Source organism: Urocitellus parryii, chromosome 7 (assembly GCF_045843805.1).
Source record: "Urocitellus parryii isolate mUroPar1 chromosome 7, mUroPar1.hap1, whole genome shotgun sequence".
NCBI lineage: Eukaryota > Metazoa > Chordata > Mammalia > Rodentia > Sciuridae > Urocitellus > Urocitellus parryii.
This window is the reverse complement of record NC_135537.1, coordinates 63,905,755-63,925,356: the sequence shown is the minus strand read 5'-3', so window position 1 is coordinate 63,925,356 and position 19,602 is coordinate 63,905,755. Positions and strand designations below refer to the sequence as shown.

The 19,602-nt window shown below is 38.7% G+C and overlaps 1 protein-coding gene across 1 annotated transcript in view; it reads right to left on the bottom strand.

Moving 5' to 3' along the window:
• The window catches only part of Clvs1 (clavesin 1), a 187,130-nt gene that overhangs the window by 100,652 nt on the left and 66,876 nt on the right, over nucleotides 1-19,602 (bottom strand). The window contains exon 2 of the mRNA XM_026390807.2: nucleotides 10,855-11,029. Coding sequence (XP_026246592.1) covers nucleotides 10,855-11,029 — 175 coding nt within the window. The remainder of the gene's footprint in view (nucleotides 1-10,854; nucleotides 11,030-19,602) is intronic.

Here is a 19,602-nt window from a genome sequence, read left to right as displayed (position 1 = left end):
ATTTTTTTTATAAAATGCTTTTGCATTACTGGCAGTCAAATCCAGGGCTTTGTGCATGCTAGGCAAGTGCTTTACCACTGAGTTCCAGCCCCAGATGTCAAAAAGTATTTTAGTAGGGAGCTTGTACAATGAACCCTAAGAGTAGAGATTTAGAACCTGAAGTCGATTTTAGATGATGTCAAAGATAACAATGGTTGGAGGCTCTTAGAACATTTACCATTCTTCCATTTCTGGGAAGCTAAAGGAAAAACCTTCAAAGGGCTCTCTTTTGGTTACCTGGAAATTGTCTTCACTACAAAATAACTGTTTTCATTCTCTTATACCATGAGATAATTAATGATTGCTGGATCTCTTAAGATATCCAAGAGACTAAGGGTTTGTGTCTTAGGCTGAAACAATTTATATCATATTATACCTATTGTAGGTAAAAAATCTTTCTAATATTTGACACATGTTCATGTTATCTTTGATAATGAGGGTTGAATGTTCTCTGAACTCTTCCAGACAGCTTAAGATCATGGCTTTGCACATCATCGATGACCTGCTGATGCTCTCAGAGCTACTGTGGAATCACAGTCTCTGTACTAAATGATTTCAATCATGGTGCATTCTGGATCCCCCAGTAAAATCTTGAGTTGTGTTTCTTGCCTGGAAGTCAGCTGTTCTTTCTTTTTTGTGTGTATGGTGTTGGGGATTGAACCCAAGGCCTTACACATGCCAAACACATGCTCTACCATTGAACTACATCCCCAGCCAGCTATTATTTCTTGATACTGTCTATACATTAATGTGGATGCACCCCAGAACCAAATTCTTATTTGAAACTTCCCAAGCTTGGAAACCACATGACCAAAGCAATAAGAATTATGTGCAAAATGGGAATAAATGGCCTCTAATTAAGTGATGGGGGGACTCTCTCAAGAATAAAGTATGGCAGTTTAATGAAGCAATTTTATGCAGTTTATGCACTGCTACATATTCTATAGGGTGCAATTGCTTATGAATTCTACAAAGACAATGTGCTACTGCATTTCTTAGCCTCAAAATTATAAAAATAGTGTTGTTTATTAAATTCCATGTGCTGAAATAATAGTTTCAGGGTTTTTTTATGAAAATGGTACCAACAAGATAGCACCCCAAAGCATCATGACATACACAAAAATGATTGACTAAGGCAGGGACACCTGGAAACAGGTAAAAGTCACCTCCTTTGTGTGTATGGTGTTGGGGATTGAACTGCACTTAACTGTACTCTGTACAGTTAACTGTACTCTGGCAAAAACTAATGTATGGTTTGGAAGTTAGGAAGTGTCTGCCTTTGGGGTTAATTATTGGGTCACAGGTTCTTGTTCTTGATATGCTTTTAGTTAGTTAAGATACTTTCATTCTCTGAAAATTCACTGAGGTATACAATCGTGATTTATGTAGCTTTCTGAATGTAACTTACTCCTCAATAGAAAGCTTATTACACAAAAATTAGATCTTTTAGCCATACATGGTGGCACACACCTGTAATCCCAGTGGCTCAGGAGTCAAGAGGATTGTGAGTTCAAAGCCAGCCTTAGCAAAAGCGAGGCGCTAAGCAATTCAGTGAGACCCTGTGTCTAAATAAAATACAAAATAGTGCTGGGGATGTGGCTCAGTGGTCGAGTGCCCCTGAATTCAATCCCCAGTACAAAAAAAAAAAGAAAAGAAAAGAAAAGAAAATTAGGTGTTTCCAAATACAAAAGCAAGGCATCAAGTTTTGAAATTTTGACTTTGGGCTAAAAGGGGTTACCAATGTTTATCGTTTCTTAGCAACAAATGCTTTCCTTAGGTGAAAATAGGCTGCACTTTACCACCTATTTATTGCAGCAGTGTATACTTTCTCACATGGTAGAACATAACAAAAGGTCTGAAATCTTTAGTTGGCCTCCAAGAAAAATGAAATATTACTCAGGTTTGATATTTGATTCATTGTCCCAATCTATTGTTTCATGTTTCTATTTTGAAGTGATGTGGTTCAGATGTAGTGGCCCTTCTGGCCAAAGGACCCACTAATTCCCTTACTCCTGCCAAGAATAAAGACATGGGACCCTGTGAGAACTACATTATTCCCTTCCAAGGGCAGCATTCCCAATGACTTAATCACTCTCCATAAGGCCCCACCTCTTAAAAATTCTACCACCTCTGCACCACCACACTTAGGACCACATTTCCAAAACATGAAACTTTGAAGTCAGACACACACAAACCGTATTCAAATCAAAAACTCACTGATACTCATTATTTCCCACAACTGCCCACTCCTGTCTATATGATATCTCATTTATCTGGTACCACCATCCACCCTTCTTCATCTTAGGTTCACAGCTAATTTTACCCTTGACTCTTCCTCTACCAGTTTCCATGCATCCAATCACCAAATGCTTTATTGCCTTGCTTCTTATTTGGTTATAGAATCCCTTCTATTAATCCTAGTTTAGATTCTTGCCTTTTCTTACTGGGATTACTGCAAATGACATTTAATTGGTTCCCCAGCCTTTGAACCTTCCCTACTCGTAGCCACCAAATGAACCCCATGGAAAAGGTATCTGTGCTGTCATCTTGCTTCAGTATGTTCAGTGGCTACCATGTCTGTAGAAATAGACCAAGCTCCTTAATGAACCCGGACACAGAAGCTCCTACCCTGGTACTTGTTCCCTCCAGAGTATGAAATTAGTTGTTTTCCCATTTTTCTACCAGACTCTGCCTTGGCAGTAAAATTTATTACCCTCTGTCTTCAGCTAGTTATTCTACACTCATATGCTAATGAGCTGAGGTGTGGTATTTCCAGGATATCATTTCTGACTCCTGGTGACTGTATGGGATTTCTATGCTAGGACTGTATTACCTCCATGCCTCTCTCCCTTTCTGTACAGTGTTTTCACTATGAATGTATAGGTCTGCTTCTGCTCTGAACCATGATCTTCCTGAAGGCAGAGGTTGTGTTTGTTTACCTTGTGACTAACGGCAAGTAAAGGCTTGTGTCTATTTGTTGGTAGAGTGAACTGGAGGTCTGGCTTCTTTTGTAATGTGAAAGAGTTCAGAAAGATCATTTATCAAAAAGTATGCTAGTGATAGAGCTATTTAATTGGACCTATTTTAAATGGGCCATACTGTCTGCCATCAAGATCACCAGAGTGTCATTAGCCCTAATTATCTTCCTGAGTTTAATTGATACTTAACAAGGTAGAGCATTATAGGAGATATTTTATTTCTCTAATATTTCCATAATCACATATTGCACTATTGCAAATTCAAAATTACAGCTCCGTGGCCTGAAAGGTAAAACATAGTTTGCTTAGAGGAAAAGTGTTCTTCAACCATGTGTGGAGTGTTTAGAAAACATGAATTAAGAATCTTCTTGATGAAAGATACAAATGCCCTCTTTCTTCAATCTGTTCCTAATATTATTTAATACACAAAATTGTGTGCATCCATAAAAGATGCTGTAGATACTGTTGCAAAAAAAGAGTCCTACAAGATGAAGAAGGTGAATTTCTGCACCAATAATTACTGAAACACCAAAGCACCAGGACTGGATTCACGTCTTGACCACTGGGTAATAAATAAAAGAGTCACACTACATGAATAGAAAGAAAAGCACCTCAAGTGCCACTGTTTAGATAAGTGATGAACAATTTGAGTCTACGTCATTAAATATGGTAAGTGGGGATAAGAATTCCTTGTTTAGGGCCAGTTAACAGGTCGGTGGGGTTTGGTGTTCTGAGATCTGGATTTACAGAGCTGGAGGGATGGAGTGAGTTTTCATTTATATGAATGTCTTGGAGCCACAGAGGCCCAGGAATAAAGTCTAGCCTTGTCATTCAAAATTACTCAAGCATTCAGTGAGCCCTGGCTACGTGTTGCACTTTTCATGTACTATTTCATTTCCACCGTAAACCTATGAAGTGGGTACAGTTAAAGCACCACGTTGTACAGCTGAGGAAACTAAAGAATGAATGACTTGCCTGAGGGTCAAGTGCAGAGCCAGGATTGAAGCCCAGATGGTGGACTTTGTTCTTACCCACACCAAAATGTGGTTTCTACGAGCAGCAGAGGCAAGACCTGGAAATGTTCCAGAAGAATAAACTCAGCACTGCTCCTGGGCTATGGAACCAGAGACTCTGGGAGTGGCATCCAGTGTCGTGGGTTGTAAAAATCCCTGCAGGGGAGTCTGATGCTCTTGATGTTGAGATCCATTGCAGTGTACATTAACACTACATGCCAAAGTGGTGCTTCTCAAACTTTTAACATGTACACAAATCATCTGCAGGACTTGTTGAAAAGCTTCTTCTGATTCAGGAGGCCTGGGTTAGAACCTGTGGATCTGCATTTTCTCCCAATTCCCCATGATGCTGATATTGCCGGATTGGCGCTGCACTTTCACCCATATTTTATGTTGAATGAATACACTGTGAGTCAGAATATCTGCATGTCTGAGATAGGGACCATAGAATTGCAGTGAATCTACTACTGACTGAAATGCATCTGCCTGATTTTTTTTAATCACAACACGATCCGTTCATTTGTACACAGTAACTGGCACATTGCCCACTGACATGACAGACTTTTGCCCATTCTACTCTTTCAACTGAATATGGCACTTAGTATTCCCCAGAGCAAATAAGCATATCATGTTTTGGAAAAGGAAATGAAAAATCTAGGGGATGAAAAAGGAGGCCAAAGAGAATGGGTCTCTGTCTGAAAACGTGTAACAAAAGAGACTTTAAGGAGATAAATGATTTGCAGTTAATCACGTCTCTGAGCATTGCTCCAAATCCCCTCCCACCTGGATTACAGTGAGTAAATCATCACAAAGTTAAGGAAAAAAGAATTAGGAAAAAAAATGGACTTCCCATGCCACTAGACTGGCTGAAACCTGTTGGGAGAAACAGAATCGGCATCAATATAAACATTATGAAAACATCTTTAAGAAACCAAAAAAAAAAAAAAGTCACGTCATAAACTTTGAACAAAAAGTTAATGTACTGATAAATTGCCCATCTTCGCCAGAGGATGATGACAGGACACATGGGAATGACAGAAAAGAAAAAAGTGCTTCCTGGATTCCTTCTGCTGAATGAAAGGAAAACAGGCTGTCTAAACCCATTACAAATATTTGAGTCCTTAAATAAGTCAAATATTTTGTAAATAGCTCACAGGATACAAGGCTATAGTTCTTCCTAAGTAAAACACTTTAGCCCAGTAAGCTTTCTCAAAATCTGGGTTGGTTGCACACTGATAAACAACAAGTGTTGATTATAATGATTGGGCTGCAGGAATTTACAAGAAATAATTTCAGAAATTGATTTTGGAAACATTATAAAGCTCAAGAGCAAGAATTCAGTGTATTGCTCATTCTGCCAGAATTCCCTGGCAGAACTGAGAGAATAATGCTCTGCTCTATTAAAATGGAGGCATAAATATTATGTTAAGTTTGATTTAAAAAAATTAAACAAGTTGTAATGAATAGATTCAATGTCTCCTTCAGATATTATTGACCACATTTAAAGATCAAAGGGTGAGCCAGGCCCCATGGCCCATACCTGCAATCCCAGCAGCTCAGGAGGCTGAGGCAGGGGGATCGTGAGTTCAAAGGCAGCCTCAGCAAAAACAAATAGCTAAGCAACTCAGTGAGACCCTGTCTCTAAATAAAATACAAAAAAAGGCTGGGGATGTGGCTCAGTGGTTAAGTGCCCCTGAGTTCAATCCCTGATAACCCCCCCCCCAAAAAAAAAAGATCAAAGGGTGGGGTAAAAGGAAATGACTTCTCAAAATTAATATTTAAAGTTCTTTGAACAAATATTTAGAATATTTAAGTAACTGAAACCACTTAATATTCTAGACAATGTTGTTTCCTCAAAATATTACGATGAAAAGAGAAACGTGCAGTAGATACACCTTGAACATTTCATGACTGGCTGATACAGCAGAGCTTGTAAAAATCTGATGATCCTTCAAAGAATAGTCATTGATCCTAGAGTGCTTTATCTCTGAGCCACATCCCCTGCCCTTTTAGATTTTTTTTTTTGTGTGTGTGTGGTTTTTTTTTTTTTTTTTTGAGACATGTTCTCACTAAGTTGCTGAGACTTTCCTCAAACTTGTGATTTTCCTGCCTCAGCCTCCTGAGTTGCTGAGATTACAGGCATGCGCCACTGCACCCGGGAGCTTTCTATTATTTTTTCTTTTTTTTTAGATTGTTATCGGAGGCAGGATAATTACACATTTGCAGCATAGAAATATAACTAATCAACCCAATGAAAGGACTGTCAGCAAGTTGCTAGCTCTGTGCCCACACTTCTTGTATCACTTGGCATCACCTCCATTTGGGGTTAATTGGCACTGTATGAGACCAAGAAAAAAAAAAAAACAGTTGAACATCCAGACCCAGAAGAAAAGACCCAAATATTGCATTGCAGGATATTCTAAGTAGCATTTGTTTATTGCAGTAGATAGTCTGATACACAACCTCACCTTCTGGGAGGGCTACCAGGACAAAGCCTCAGGTAACAGCACTCTCTGGGGCATCAGGCCAAATACATTGACTTTGCTCAAGTTTGAAACTTCTTCCTAGGGCAGTGAGGACACAATGACTGAACAAATTATGAATAAAAAGGTCGAGAACCCTGACACCAACTGGGGACGATTCTGAAGGGTCATTCCTTGAACCCTTCATAGGAATGAACCAAATCCCCGCTTAACTTCTCCAACTGCCCAACCTTCTGTAGATTCCCTTCTATACGTATTGTCCCTAAGAGCACTGCCAAACAAATCTCCTCCCTGTTAGAGTCGGCTTTCTGGAAAACCCACGACAATTAATCACTAAAGTTCTCCTTGAACAATTGCCTTTATGAAGAACTAAGAACCAAAATAATAGCACAAAAATCCAGGACTCTGGAACTAGGTTGTGATGCAGGGTGCAGGACTGACCAAACATTAACCTTAAATTCTCATTGTCTGAACAATGGCCCCGCCCTCTTCTCCCTATGGGAGGTATTGGATCACATCTGCAAGTGTGTGTGTGTGTGTGTGTGTGTGTGCGCGTGCGTGCACATATGTGCAGGTGTATTTTGTAGCCCAGAGCTCCAAACTCTCCAGGGATTGAGCAGCAGGTAAACCTAGACAAATCCTACAAAGAGGTCAAATTCCAAACCAGATGGCCAAGCACCAATGTGTTCTGATTATCCCCCCTGACAAGGGAGGGTCCTACAAAAGGCAAGATGGTAAAGAGAGCAAGTTCTCGACAGTGAAACATGGGCTCTGCCTCCCCTGCGGGCTGCCACATGTCCAGTAGACACCTTGTCCTCCCCAGATGGGAGGAAAGAGGAGCATGGCTTTTTTTCTCTCTTTGCTGCTGACTTGGGTAACTCTCCCTTTCTCCTCGAAAATTTCTCTTGAGCCTTTGTTGCTAGCAATTGGAAACCTGTACCAGGCTCTCCTCTGTGCCACATTGGTGAAAAGACAGAAACTCTGCTTAGTACCAGAGATGGATTTTTCAAGGTATCAGAAGGATTTATGCCCACTGGGAGATGAAAACAACCCCTGTGCTGAAGGAAGATTCCCCCAGAGAGCCTGCAGAGGGTGGGCCATGGCATCTGAATGTTGCCACAGTCAGACAGAGGGGGAGGTCTGGAGTTAGAAGTTGCTAGCAGCTGGCTAGAACTGACTATCCACTATGGGACAAGAACAGAATCATCTGCAGTAGCCCTGACGACTTCTCCAGTGCGGCCAAGACAACATGCTAAAGGGGCAGGTTGGAGGCGTTCACGTCCCAGATGAAGAAGCTGCACCTATCTGCCCAGCCTCCCTGGGACCACTGACTTCTCACTGGCATGAAGATCTGTACCCTTCTAAGAAGTCCAGGGTGTGGCCAGGCAGAGCTCCCAGAAAAAACTGCACCCCAATCCAGACTCCGGACTCCAGAATGGTCTGAGGTATAATCAAAGGGGTTTCTCTTGCCTTATAAAAGGAGTGAATAATAAAGAGATCCAACTGCTACTCTGGATGATGATGGGAAAATATGTTTTTCTCCTCTCTGATTCTGGTCTCATTCATTTCCCCTTCACCTTTTAGCAGCTATTCCTTAATTGGAAACACAAGGGATTGTGGAATTCATTGTGGACCTTAATATGCAATAAGGGAAGGTCCAAATGGGCCTTACCGTGCCTCACCAAAGGACATCTGCTATTTCTAATAAGAATAGGTTACTTTCCTGTGTAGCTTTACCTTTCAAATCGCACTCATGCACATTAATTCAGTAGACCCATATCACCTTAGTGAGGTTGGCAATGAACATATTATGTGATATCACATTTTCAGAAAGAAAAATTGGAACATGGGGTCAGATAAAGACATTTTTTTCTTTCCTGATTTATGAGGGGAAAAAATTCTTATAAAGGCAGAGAAGTTGAATCACAGCTACTTATTCATGTATTGGATTATCTTTTAAAAAGTGGGATTACACAAAGCTTGCACAGAAATTCCTAGAAATATGGCCAGCATAATTATAGGGCAGGAAGTAAGCCTTGAATCCTACTTTAAAACTCCCTTTGATAAAAGCTTAAAGAGAGAGATTAGGTGCTCAAAGACTGAGATGAGAAGAGGGTTAGAAAAAGGGAGTTGGAGCTGAGAGAAAGTGAATGAGAGTCAAGAACACACAGATCCGTGCTCAGGATTCCCCACGTAATCTGTAGATGCAAACGTGACTATAAAAATTGTACCCACTATGCACTGCATGATGTGGCCACCTAGGACAATTTGTCATTCCTGAAACGATGTGTCCTTACTTCTCTTCTGAAATGTCAGCAGTGTACATACACTCTCCTCCTGAGAAATGGGAAACCTTTTCAATAAATAACATCCTTTCAATAAACATGGTTTTTTTTTCACATACAAACAATTCAAAGGGGAAAGAAAGATCTTTTTTTTTTTTTTTTCCTCATGGATGCTAGAACAACTGACTGTCTACATATTTTTTTAAAAAATACTTTTGCCAGGTACTCTGGCACACGCCTGTAATCTTCACCACTCCGGAAGCTGAGGCAGGAGTTCAAAGCCAGCCTCAGCAAAAGCAAGGCTCTAAGCAATTCAGTGAGACCCTGTCTCTAAATTAAGTATAAAATAGGGCTGGAGATATGACTCAGTGGTCGAGTGCCTCTGAGTTCAATCCCTGGAAACCATCCCCACAAAAGTATTGACAGTGACCTGACACTCCTTACACACACACACAAAAAAAAAAGATGAGATGAATCATAATCCAAAGCATAAATGTTAAATCTATAAAGATTCTAGAACAAAATATAGGAGATCTTCATCATTTTGGCGAAAGTTTTCTTACACAGAACACTGAGAACATTCATCAAGAAAAAATAAATAGTTAATTGGACCTTATTGAAATGAAAAACTTTCACCCATTAAAATATTTCATTAAGGTAATGAATATCTAAGCCATTTAAGGACAAAATATTCACATTACATATTCTGACAAAGGACTTGCCTCCATAATATACAAATAAACCTCACCATTCGATAATAATGATGATGATACCAATGGCTCCAATTAAAAATAGACAAAGGCCTTTCTCTTTTCTTTTTACATCTGACAGAAGAGTGTATTTTGACATATTATACATACATAGAGCATAACTTATTCCAATTAGGATCTCATTCTTGTGGTCGTACATGATGTGGAGTTACACTGGTAGTATATTCATATATGAATATAAGAAAGTTATGTCCGATTCATTCTACTGTTTTTCCTAATCGCCCCCCCCCCCCAGCATTCTATTCATTCCCCTTTGTCTAAACCAATGAACTTCTCAATAGACATATGTTTATCAGAGGTCCAAAGGTGCTAGGTATTTGGCAAAGGCTATCTGTGAATAGGCCATAGTTTAAGAAATAGAACTACCGATTACTTGTGGCACTAGAATTCCAGGGGTGATTGAACTAGTGCACTTTGAAGAGCATGAGGAATATCTGATTTGAGAATTGTCCAATGTCCATATTTTCCTACATACCAGATGCGTATCACTACCATTTATTGGGGATAGGTGCTATTCCATTGTGTCAATTTTCCTGCCTAATTAAGAAGGCACACAAGTTTGATCTATGCTGATTCTGAACGTTGCCAAACTATGCCATTAATTTTATACTGTGATAATGTGTCACCAGGAGGCTAAGTAGCTTTGCCTCTCTGGGTTAGTTACTTTTCATAAAAATCACTGAACCTTAAAAAGTAGAAGGGTCTCAAGAGACTAGCCACCCTGCTCTCATAAAGCACAAAAAAACCACTTTCCCAAAGTCTGAACAACAACTGGTCATACAAACAGGGGGTTAGAGTTTCATCTGCTTCCTTTGATTGCACCGAAGTGATCCACATTAGCACAAATACTGCAGCACATGACACTCTGGGAAGTGATAATCCACGGGGCGCATTTCTGGGGCACTAAAGTGCTTCTGGAAACCCTGGCAAGCTCCCATGCCACCTCTATGTGGGACATGCTCATAAAGCAGATGTTTCCTAGTTTTAATTTTTGTTAACTCTCTGATGGATTAAGCTAAATATCTCGGAGCGTTATTCATTATTGCTGCAGTAGGTAATTTGTGCCCGTGGTAATAGTAATTTAGAGTTATTAATGAAAATGAAGGCTAATTAAAAAAAAAAGCAAACATCTAAACTCAAGCTAAGGTAAAAATACAGAGCACTCCCAGATGAATTTTATCCAAGTTTCCTTTTTCATTCTAAAGGACAAATATTACTTTGGTTGCAAAAGGAAGGAAAAAGGGCATTGTCACACACAGTCTTGCATTGTACATCAGTCGACATACCTGCAGCCCTTCAATGGCCAGTTTGAGAATTGAAGGTGTCAGTTTGGAGGCTTGTTTGAAGGAAAAATTACTCCAGTCTATGATTAAAATGAAACCATTTATCTGAAGCTCCGGATCTTCAATAAGGACTTCCAATGATAGCAGGATGGCACGGAGGATGTCTGTAAACGAGTTCCTGTAACGAGGGCAGAAAGGAGAGCCATGTGTGAGGATAAACAGGCAATAGACAGTACGTCACACCAAACCACATTGGCATCCTCATACCAATGCTGCATGAGCCCAGCCTGCAAGTCACACTGTTTCCTGTCCCAGAACAGCTGAAAATACATCTACTGCACTTTCCAGAAGTGATGCTTTGAGGCTCTGGGGAAGGATGTTTACCCTTGATATGACCCCATGAGCACCCCAAACTTAATGAGGTGACACCCTTGTGCATTCCCATGGCTCTCTGTACCGTGCTCCCATTACAGCACTGATTTCACTTTGGTGAAATGCACCCCTTATTTGTTGCTCTCCCTTTCAGAGCCCCTATATTTTTAAGGGCAGGGAGGGGCCCTAATCCAAGCTGTGTCTACAGTACCTAGGCACTCAGTGAATCTTGCTGCACAGATAAGATGAGGCCTCAATCTTATTTTGCTTATTTTGATTAAACATCTTTTATTCCTCTGCTATGTTTAAAATGTTGCTAAGAGTGTAAAAACATCCGTGCAATTGATGCTATTTTTTTAGCTTCAATTCATGGAAAGAAAAAATAAAATAAAGCAGGAAGAATAGCTTATTTTCATTGAAGGTCTACAGAGTGTGATTTGGGAGGGAAATTGCTTTGAGTGCATCAGTAACTATGACAACAGGCAGACCTGAATACAAACTAGAGTGACAGTTCTCCAGGACCCTGTGTATTTCTGCATCTCACATATCCCCAATCACCAGGTGATTTTTGTTTAAAATAATTTTCAGATGTGAAGAAATGATGGCATATTTACTCTGTTTCATCCTGTGAATTATCCGATCTACGAATCTAAGATCTCAGAAAATCTCTAAATTCAGTCTGTCTTTGATGAGTAGGAAAACATAAGGTTGGATGGTGAGTGATGCCAAAATCTTCAGCTCCCTTCTGGCTTTCACTAAAATCAGAAGCCTATGTTCACAGAATCATCATATTCCCGATAATTCCAATCTGGTTTTGAATTCTAGCTAAGCCTAATGTCTCCCAATTACAAATCAGGAATTCTGTGCTTAGACAATAAGTGGGTAAGAATTTTTCTGAATTGCTGTTATGAACCCAGTGTTGTGTTTCATGCTTGAAGTAATGTGTCCTGTTTATACTTTCAAAGAGCCTTAATTTAGCTGTGGGTGGTGGAGATTAGCAACAGGAATTGAGAGGGATCGAGAACACTGGAATAGCTAAGGGAAAGGTTAGAGACAAGTCTTGAAGAGCAGATAGGATTTTGATGGATTCGTGGGAGAATGAGGAATAGGACTTTATAGAGAAGAGTGACACAAATAAAAAATAAAGATATACAACCCATTCTCTTCCTGTTCTTCTTACTTAATCCCCCCCTCTTATATTGAGCTGAAATTTTCCTCCCACAAATCCACCACCCCCTGGAGTTAGCTCTGCTCTGTGGAATAAACTTCAGATCTTCCCACACCACACACTTGACTGTTCATAGGGAGGTCATGACAACCCATATGAGCTCTGGATTTTTTTAAAAAAAAATTAACTTTCTCAAATGAAATGGCTCTTAATAGCTCTTCTTATCATTGTGATCTTTCACATGGGTTCCCTTTTCATTTTTAGAGATGTCCTATTCTTATTAACATAGGGAAAATTTTTACTGGGGCCTTGTTTGCTTTTGCTTTTGCATTTATTTTTACATCATTAACTAATGACCCAATCTTCTTCAGAGGATGCACTTAAAAAAATTCTTTTTTTGAGTACTGGGGATTGAACCCAGGGCCACTTAACCACCAGGATTTCCCTAAAATGAATAGCAATAGCTTCACCCCTTTATTGTTGTTGTTATTATTTATTTATTTGTTTGTTTGTTGTTTATTTATTCATTTTGAGACAGTCTCACTAAGTTGCTTAGGGCTTTGCTAGATTGTTGACCTTGAACTTGTGATCCTCTTACCTCAGCATCCCTCCTTACTGTGATTACAGGCATTCACCACCATTGCCCCACAGAGATACAATTCTATATTGGAAAGAAACACTGATTTACGTGGCGAATGGAACCAAAGACTATGAGTTTAGGTGAATTTAGAGGGTAATATGGAAATGCTCAATTGTAAACTGGAATGACCACTGAGGCATCAAGAATTCTGAGCCTGGATAAGCTTTCTTAGAAAGAACACATACATAAAGGAAGACTGAGCCTTAGGTAAACTTTACATACAGTACTGAGGTTGAAGGAAGAAGAATTAAAGAAATAATAAAATATGAAAGGATCAAAACAGTACTGAATTAAAAAAAGAAAGTAAGAAGAGAATGCTTCAAGAAGCAAGAATGTGAAGTCAGATGCAGTGCCATGTTCCTGGAATCCCAGTTACGTGGGACGCTGAGGAAGGAGGATCATGGATTCAAGATCAAGATCAGTCTGGGCAGCACAGCAAAACCCTGTCTCAAAAAAAAAAAAAAAAAAAAAAAACCAGCAAAAATATGCATCACTGGCCCCAATTCATGACTTACCCTGGATCCATGCATTAGCTATGATCTCACTGAGGACACAGTCCCTTGTCCATGTGACTTGTTTTGGCTACTGACATGTAGACAGACATGACAGTACTGAGCCTCAGTAGACAGACATGACAGTACTGAGCCTCAGTAGACAGACATGACAGTACTGATGCCAGTACTGAGCCTCACTTGTAAGGGATCTCAGACATCACCTCTTGTTCTCTTGCCTTTTTGCCAACACTCATGGCAAAAGCATGCCACAGCTATCATTCTGGATTTAAGAGAAGGATGCAAGACAGAGTAGTGACCACTAGCCAATTAGTCAATCTTCCTAAAATGCAGAACCATCTATCTGAACCCAGCCTAGCTAAACTCCAGCTGCCTCACAGATAACAAAAGCAATAATAAGTGATGGCTTTTTAAACCACTGAATTGTGGGATGGTTTGCTACATAGCAATAACTGTCCAATACTGGAAGGTAGTTAACAAATGCAAATAACACAAAAAAATCAAGGAAAATGAGGAAGAAAAAAAGACTTGTTTGACAACAAGGATATTTTTGAGGAGTTTTAAGAGAATGCTTTCTTGAATGGTGAAGATAGAAATCACTAGTTATGAAGATCTTTAGCAAATCACTCTAACTCATTTTATTCCTCTAAATAAGAGAGAATTTTTCTTTCCATTGTGTGTCCACTGATATCCATTTCCAAATTTCTACTCCAGAGTTACAAATGCCCCAACATACTGTTTTTACCAATCCCAAAGAAAAAACTTGGAGGACTCAACAGAGAGGTTTTACACATTTTATTATTTACTTACTCCTTGATGGTGGTAGTGGGCCAGGATATAATGGAGAGCCACAGTGTGTCTGCAAGGTGGGAGGTGGGGGTTGAATGACAAGCTGCACAGGTGGATTTCTTTAGATGTTAATGAATACATTCTTTTCCTTTGCAACCAAACTCATCCTGCTTTGATTCTCACCTAAAAATTAGAGATAAGGAAACTGGCAGTTTCCCTATCTCCATTTTCTTCATTATCACATTCCTTAGAGTCTTTATCTTGCTGCAAACTTTCCTAGGCACTGACTAGTGTTTAATCCAACACTAAGAAACTGAATTCTGTCTGCAGTCCTGGAAATGATCCTATGCATTTTGGAGACCAAGATACAGAATAGGGATTGGCAGTGAAGGAAGTATTGTATTGGTGAGATAAGTACAGAATAAAAGATTGTAGACTCATTATAGTTGCCAAATGTTCAAATAATTCACTTTTGCAGTGAAACTGGATGGCAGAAAAGAGTTGGACTATATCTCTAGTCACGAGACTACCCTGCTGAGTTCGACTTTATGTCTTTCCTCAACTACAATTATTATCTTGGTTTCCTTAGTTCTTGACTTCCATATATAAATTTTCTTTTTTCCTCTTTTCTATTTATAGCATCTTGACTTGTGCAATCCTCTTAGCTTTTTAAAATTTAAAATACCTATTGGGTTAAATATTCATGTGGATAAACCACCCTCGAGGACATGGAACATAGCTCCCAGATCCTTAAGAATGAATATAGTGACTTCCTTCCAAAGAGTACAGTAAAAATTGGGGGAGGGTTGGGGGAAAGAGTGACAGTACAGTGGAGAGACCTGATGAACACTACCAGAGCTGGGTGATCAAGGTCATGTCACCAATGACAAATCCCATTCATTTTCCTGGCTACAGTGATGAAAATGGCAATTACCTGGGAACTTCCTGCTACCAAACCATAATTCCAGATTAATCACGAGGAAAATATTGGAGGAATTCCAATTGAGAAATGTTCTACAAAGTACCTGACCAACACTCCTCAAAATTGCCAATTTTATAAAAAAGGAAATTCTAGAAATTATTATAGCCAAGAGAAATCCAGAGCAACATGATGAGGAAGGTAATGTGCTCTCTTAGATGGAGTCCTGAGCAGGGAAAGGGCATTAGGTAAAAACTAGAGAAATATTGGAGAATGGACTTCAGAGAACAGCAATGTATGAACATTGATTCATTAATCATAACAAATATTCTATATTAACGTAAGATGAATAATAAGAGAAAGTTAGATGCAGACTATAAAGTAACTATGCTATCTTCACAATACCTCTGCAAATCTAAAATTGTGAACAAAAAGTTGATTTTTGAAAATTAAAAAAAAAAACAGGCCTATTAGAGTTTGTGACCTGCCATCTCCATGTTATAACCAGGTTTCCAGCAAAACCAAAATGGTAATAAATAGTTCAGCCACTTCATGCAAATTGTGGAAATGAGAAAAGAAGCCATTTTCAGAATTTCTTCCTTCCATTAATTCATTTAAACTTACATGTTGTTTAACTCTAATAATCCAGAAAAATCTTTTAAATTTTCTTTATTGCCTGCAAACACAATTCTATCAGAGTATTTTAACCTTTATTTTAAAATGAGCTAATAAATGACAAATGGATACTAACATCTATTCCATAATCAGTTATGGGGGATATGAGCTTTATTTTATTTTTATTTGTGTATTTATATATTTATTGTGCTGGGGATTGAACCCAGAGCCTTGTGCATGTGAGGCAAGCACTCTACCAACTGAGCTATATCCCCAGCCTAGGATATGAGTTTTAAATGAATAATTTTAGACTTAAATATGTTAATTTATGTGAAGGCACTAAAAAAAACAACACATTGCTGATGAAATGTAAAAAAAAAAAAAAAAAAGCTACATTGCTAGAAAGCAAAAAACTTAAATTTCCTCATCTCCAAAATGACTTTATATTCATTAGGACTTAGAAATAGCTTATCAACAGGAGTTTCTTCATTAAACTATGAATAATTAGAGATAAGAATAGTGACTCACTATTAGGTTCTATTGTTTCTACGAGTTGAACATCCAACATTGCTACCTGAGGTTGTAAAATTCCATACAAATGAGGTACAAAATAGTGGAAAACAATAAGCATTGGTCAATAAGAAGATATTTAAATTTTAAGAAGTGACTCATTTGTGCTTTGAATTTTAAGTGGGAATTCTAGGATCTAGATCCTGAGGCCAGACTCATACTGGAAAAAAAAGAAAAAAAAAAAAGAGCTCATAGGTGATGAGATGTCATGTGCAGGTATGAGGGTCATCAGTGGAACTGATCCTCCAAAGGAGCAGGGGAAGCTTCTTACTCAGTTTTGAAATCATAGTGCATATTCCTGTACTAGTTTCTCTGCTGCAGCGAGAAGTCTGTCAACACTAATAGTTAAAAGCCTTTGACCAGTTCTAGTTTGTAACCTCTTAACTAAACACTTAAAAATATGTCTACGTGTTTAGAACGTCCCCCTCAGTATTTTTTTTTTAAGTTCTACTGTGAAGTACAAAGTGGTCTTGCACATGGCTTGCCTCCACACATCTGTGTCTTAGTCACAGAAGCAGAAACATTGCATTTGTCTCTTCATCTCATTTGAAACTTCCAGAATTAACCACTAATATGGTGATGCCATGGTTCTCACAGTCACAGACTGGGCTTGGCCCCTTCACTGACATTGATGCCTCAGCCAATGAAGAGAGGAAGGTGTGCCCTCTGGATCTTCTTGAGGATGCATTTGACCACTGGCTGGGGAAGAATCCCTCTCTGGATATGATGGCAAAAGGACAGTATTCAAAGAAGGTGACTGGGCTTGCATCCTGCCCCTGCCACAAATGCAATCACCTACGGAAGAGTGAAGTTCAGCATAGAGCAACTTCCTGTTCCTCCCTGTGGAGATTGTTCCAAGCATTATGGAAAAAGAAATGTGTTAAGGAGCTTGTGAGTTGGAAAACACATCCCAAAAGGAGATAGCATTTCTACTTGCTTGGGTTGTAGGAATACCCCTTTTTCTTCTTGGTCACATAGTCTTCATGGTGGTGATGTAGCACAAGAACAGGAAAGTTCAACGCATTGTTATGTTCAAGCAAATCTACTTTCTCCTCTTCTGTTTGAGGGTCTTTAAAAAATGGAGTGGGACAAGAACTTGGATGATGCATTTTTTTAAATTTCAATTTGTTATACATGACACAGAACGAATTACAATTGGATGATGCATTTTCTTAAATGGGTTCTAATAATTTCTATGTGATTTGGGTTTTACCTGTACGATGTTACTGTTTTATGTGTCATTGTGCTCTTCGGCAAATTAATATTTATTTCTCTATGGGAAAATGAAAAAAAAAAGTTGTTTCTGACAATATTAGATTTAAGAAGGATATTCATGAAAAATGTCTGGCTTTGCTACTAAAGAATCAATATTAGCAAGAGGTTAACCTTAAATTTACTATGCTCAATTTTAGATAGAAAGTCAAATTAAACAAACTTTTCTCAGCAAAGATGATTATCCAGAGAGCAGAATCCTGGTTATAACTCTGCTTCACATAATTTAATGAGGCTCATATTCTCCAGAGGAGAAAGAAAGGAAGAGAAGAAGAAAGAAGAAAGGACTAAAGAGAAAGGAAGAAAGAAGGAAATAAGGCGAAAAATGAAAGAAAGCCTTGCAAGTGAATTTTCTTTTTTTTTAATTCCATTCCATCCTGGTAAGTTACAGAAAACTATTCAATTTGCATTAGGATGGGCCATAATTGTATTGTATTACCAGAATATTGAATTACCTACTGACTTTAGTAATTGTAATGCAAGAATACCTGACATTCCACAGCTCTGCATCAGATAGGCAGAATATTGGATTGAATACATCACCTGATAGCATACAAGGCCCAGTTCCTGTCTGTGAAGCTTTAGATAAGCTGCAGCATCTCATCTGCTTTCTGAACTTTTCATTCAGTTCAGGTCACAGAAGCTTGACTAACATATTGTATACTTAAAAAAAAAAAAAAAAACACCTAGAGTCAGTGCAAATGTTTGTCTATCTCTATCAAGTATGGGGACAACCTTCTGCCACACCCATACCTTTGCTTACTAAGAACATACTGCAAACATTCTTGTCAAAGAACAAGGCCCTGATTTTGAAAGAGTATAGAGAAAACAGGAGAAGAATGATGAAAACAGTGTTCTCCTACTCAAGCAAAACCTGAAGATAAGAGGCTGCAGGTTTATCCATATCTGGATATAGACACCAGAATGCAGAGTACTCTCATCCACATTCAAAATGACCCTTGAAACCACATATTTCCAATCCCAAACTGCCAGTTTCTTCCTTGTGTTTCTTTAAAGAACAGGTGTATCAATCATCCTGCTTGTGTGTGCATGTGTGTGTGTGCTGTGTATATTTGATGAGGCTTATATTTGCAAAAGAAGAAAAGAAAGAAGTACAAAAGAAAAAAGAGGAGGGAGAGAAAGAGAAAGAAAGAGAGAAAAACAGGGAAGGAGGGAGGGAGGGAAGGGGGAAGGGAAAGAGGGAAACAACTCACCATTTATAGTTGGTGTTCTAAGTAGTTATTTGGTTTAAATAAAGAAGTTGTTTAAATAAGTAAAATTTAATCACAATCTTCCCAAGAACTAAAAGGAATGAAATTAACATTAAATGCATCTACCTGATCATTTTAATAGTTAATTTGATTTCTTACCATTCAATGTCTTTTACAAATTTGGAGGTGTTTAGAACTCAAAAGCAGTCAGAAGACATTCAAATATTTATTGAAAGTTTACTTTGTGTAAGACCTCTAAGACAAAAGGATTTTTTCACTTTTCTGCAGTATATAGAAACCAGTAAGACTGACATATAGGGGGATAGTGGGCTGGGGCTGTAGCTCAGTGGTAGAGCACTTGCCCGGCACGTGTGAGACACTGGGTTTGATCCTCAGCACCACATAAAAATAAACAAATTCATAAAGATATTGTGTCCATTTACATCTAAAAATATTTTTAAAATAAAACATAGGGATATGGAAAGCAATAAAGGATGGTCATTAAGGCATAGGGTTTGGAGTTAGGTGGATTCTAATTCAAACCCTGGTGTTGCTCTATGTGTGCTTAGCAAGTTGCTGTATGTCTCTGAGGTTAAGTTTCCGCATCTGCAGGAGGACCATAGCACCACCTCACTGGGAAATGAATGACAAGGTGAGATAATGTACCTGAAATCATAAGAGAT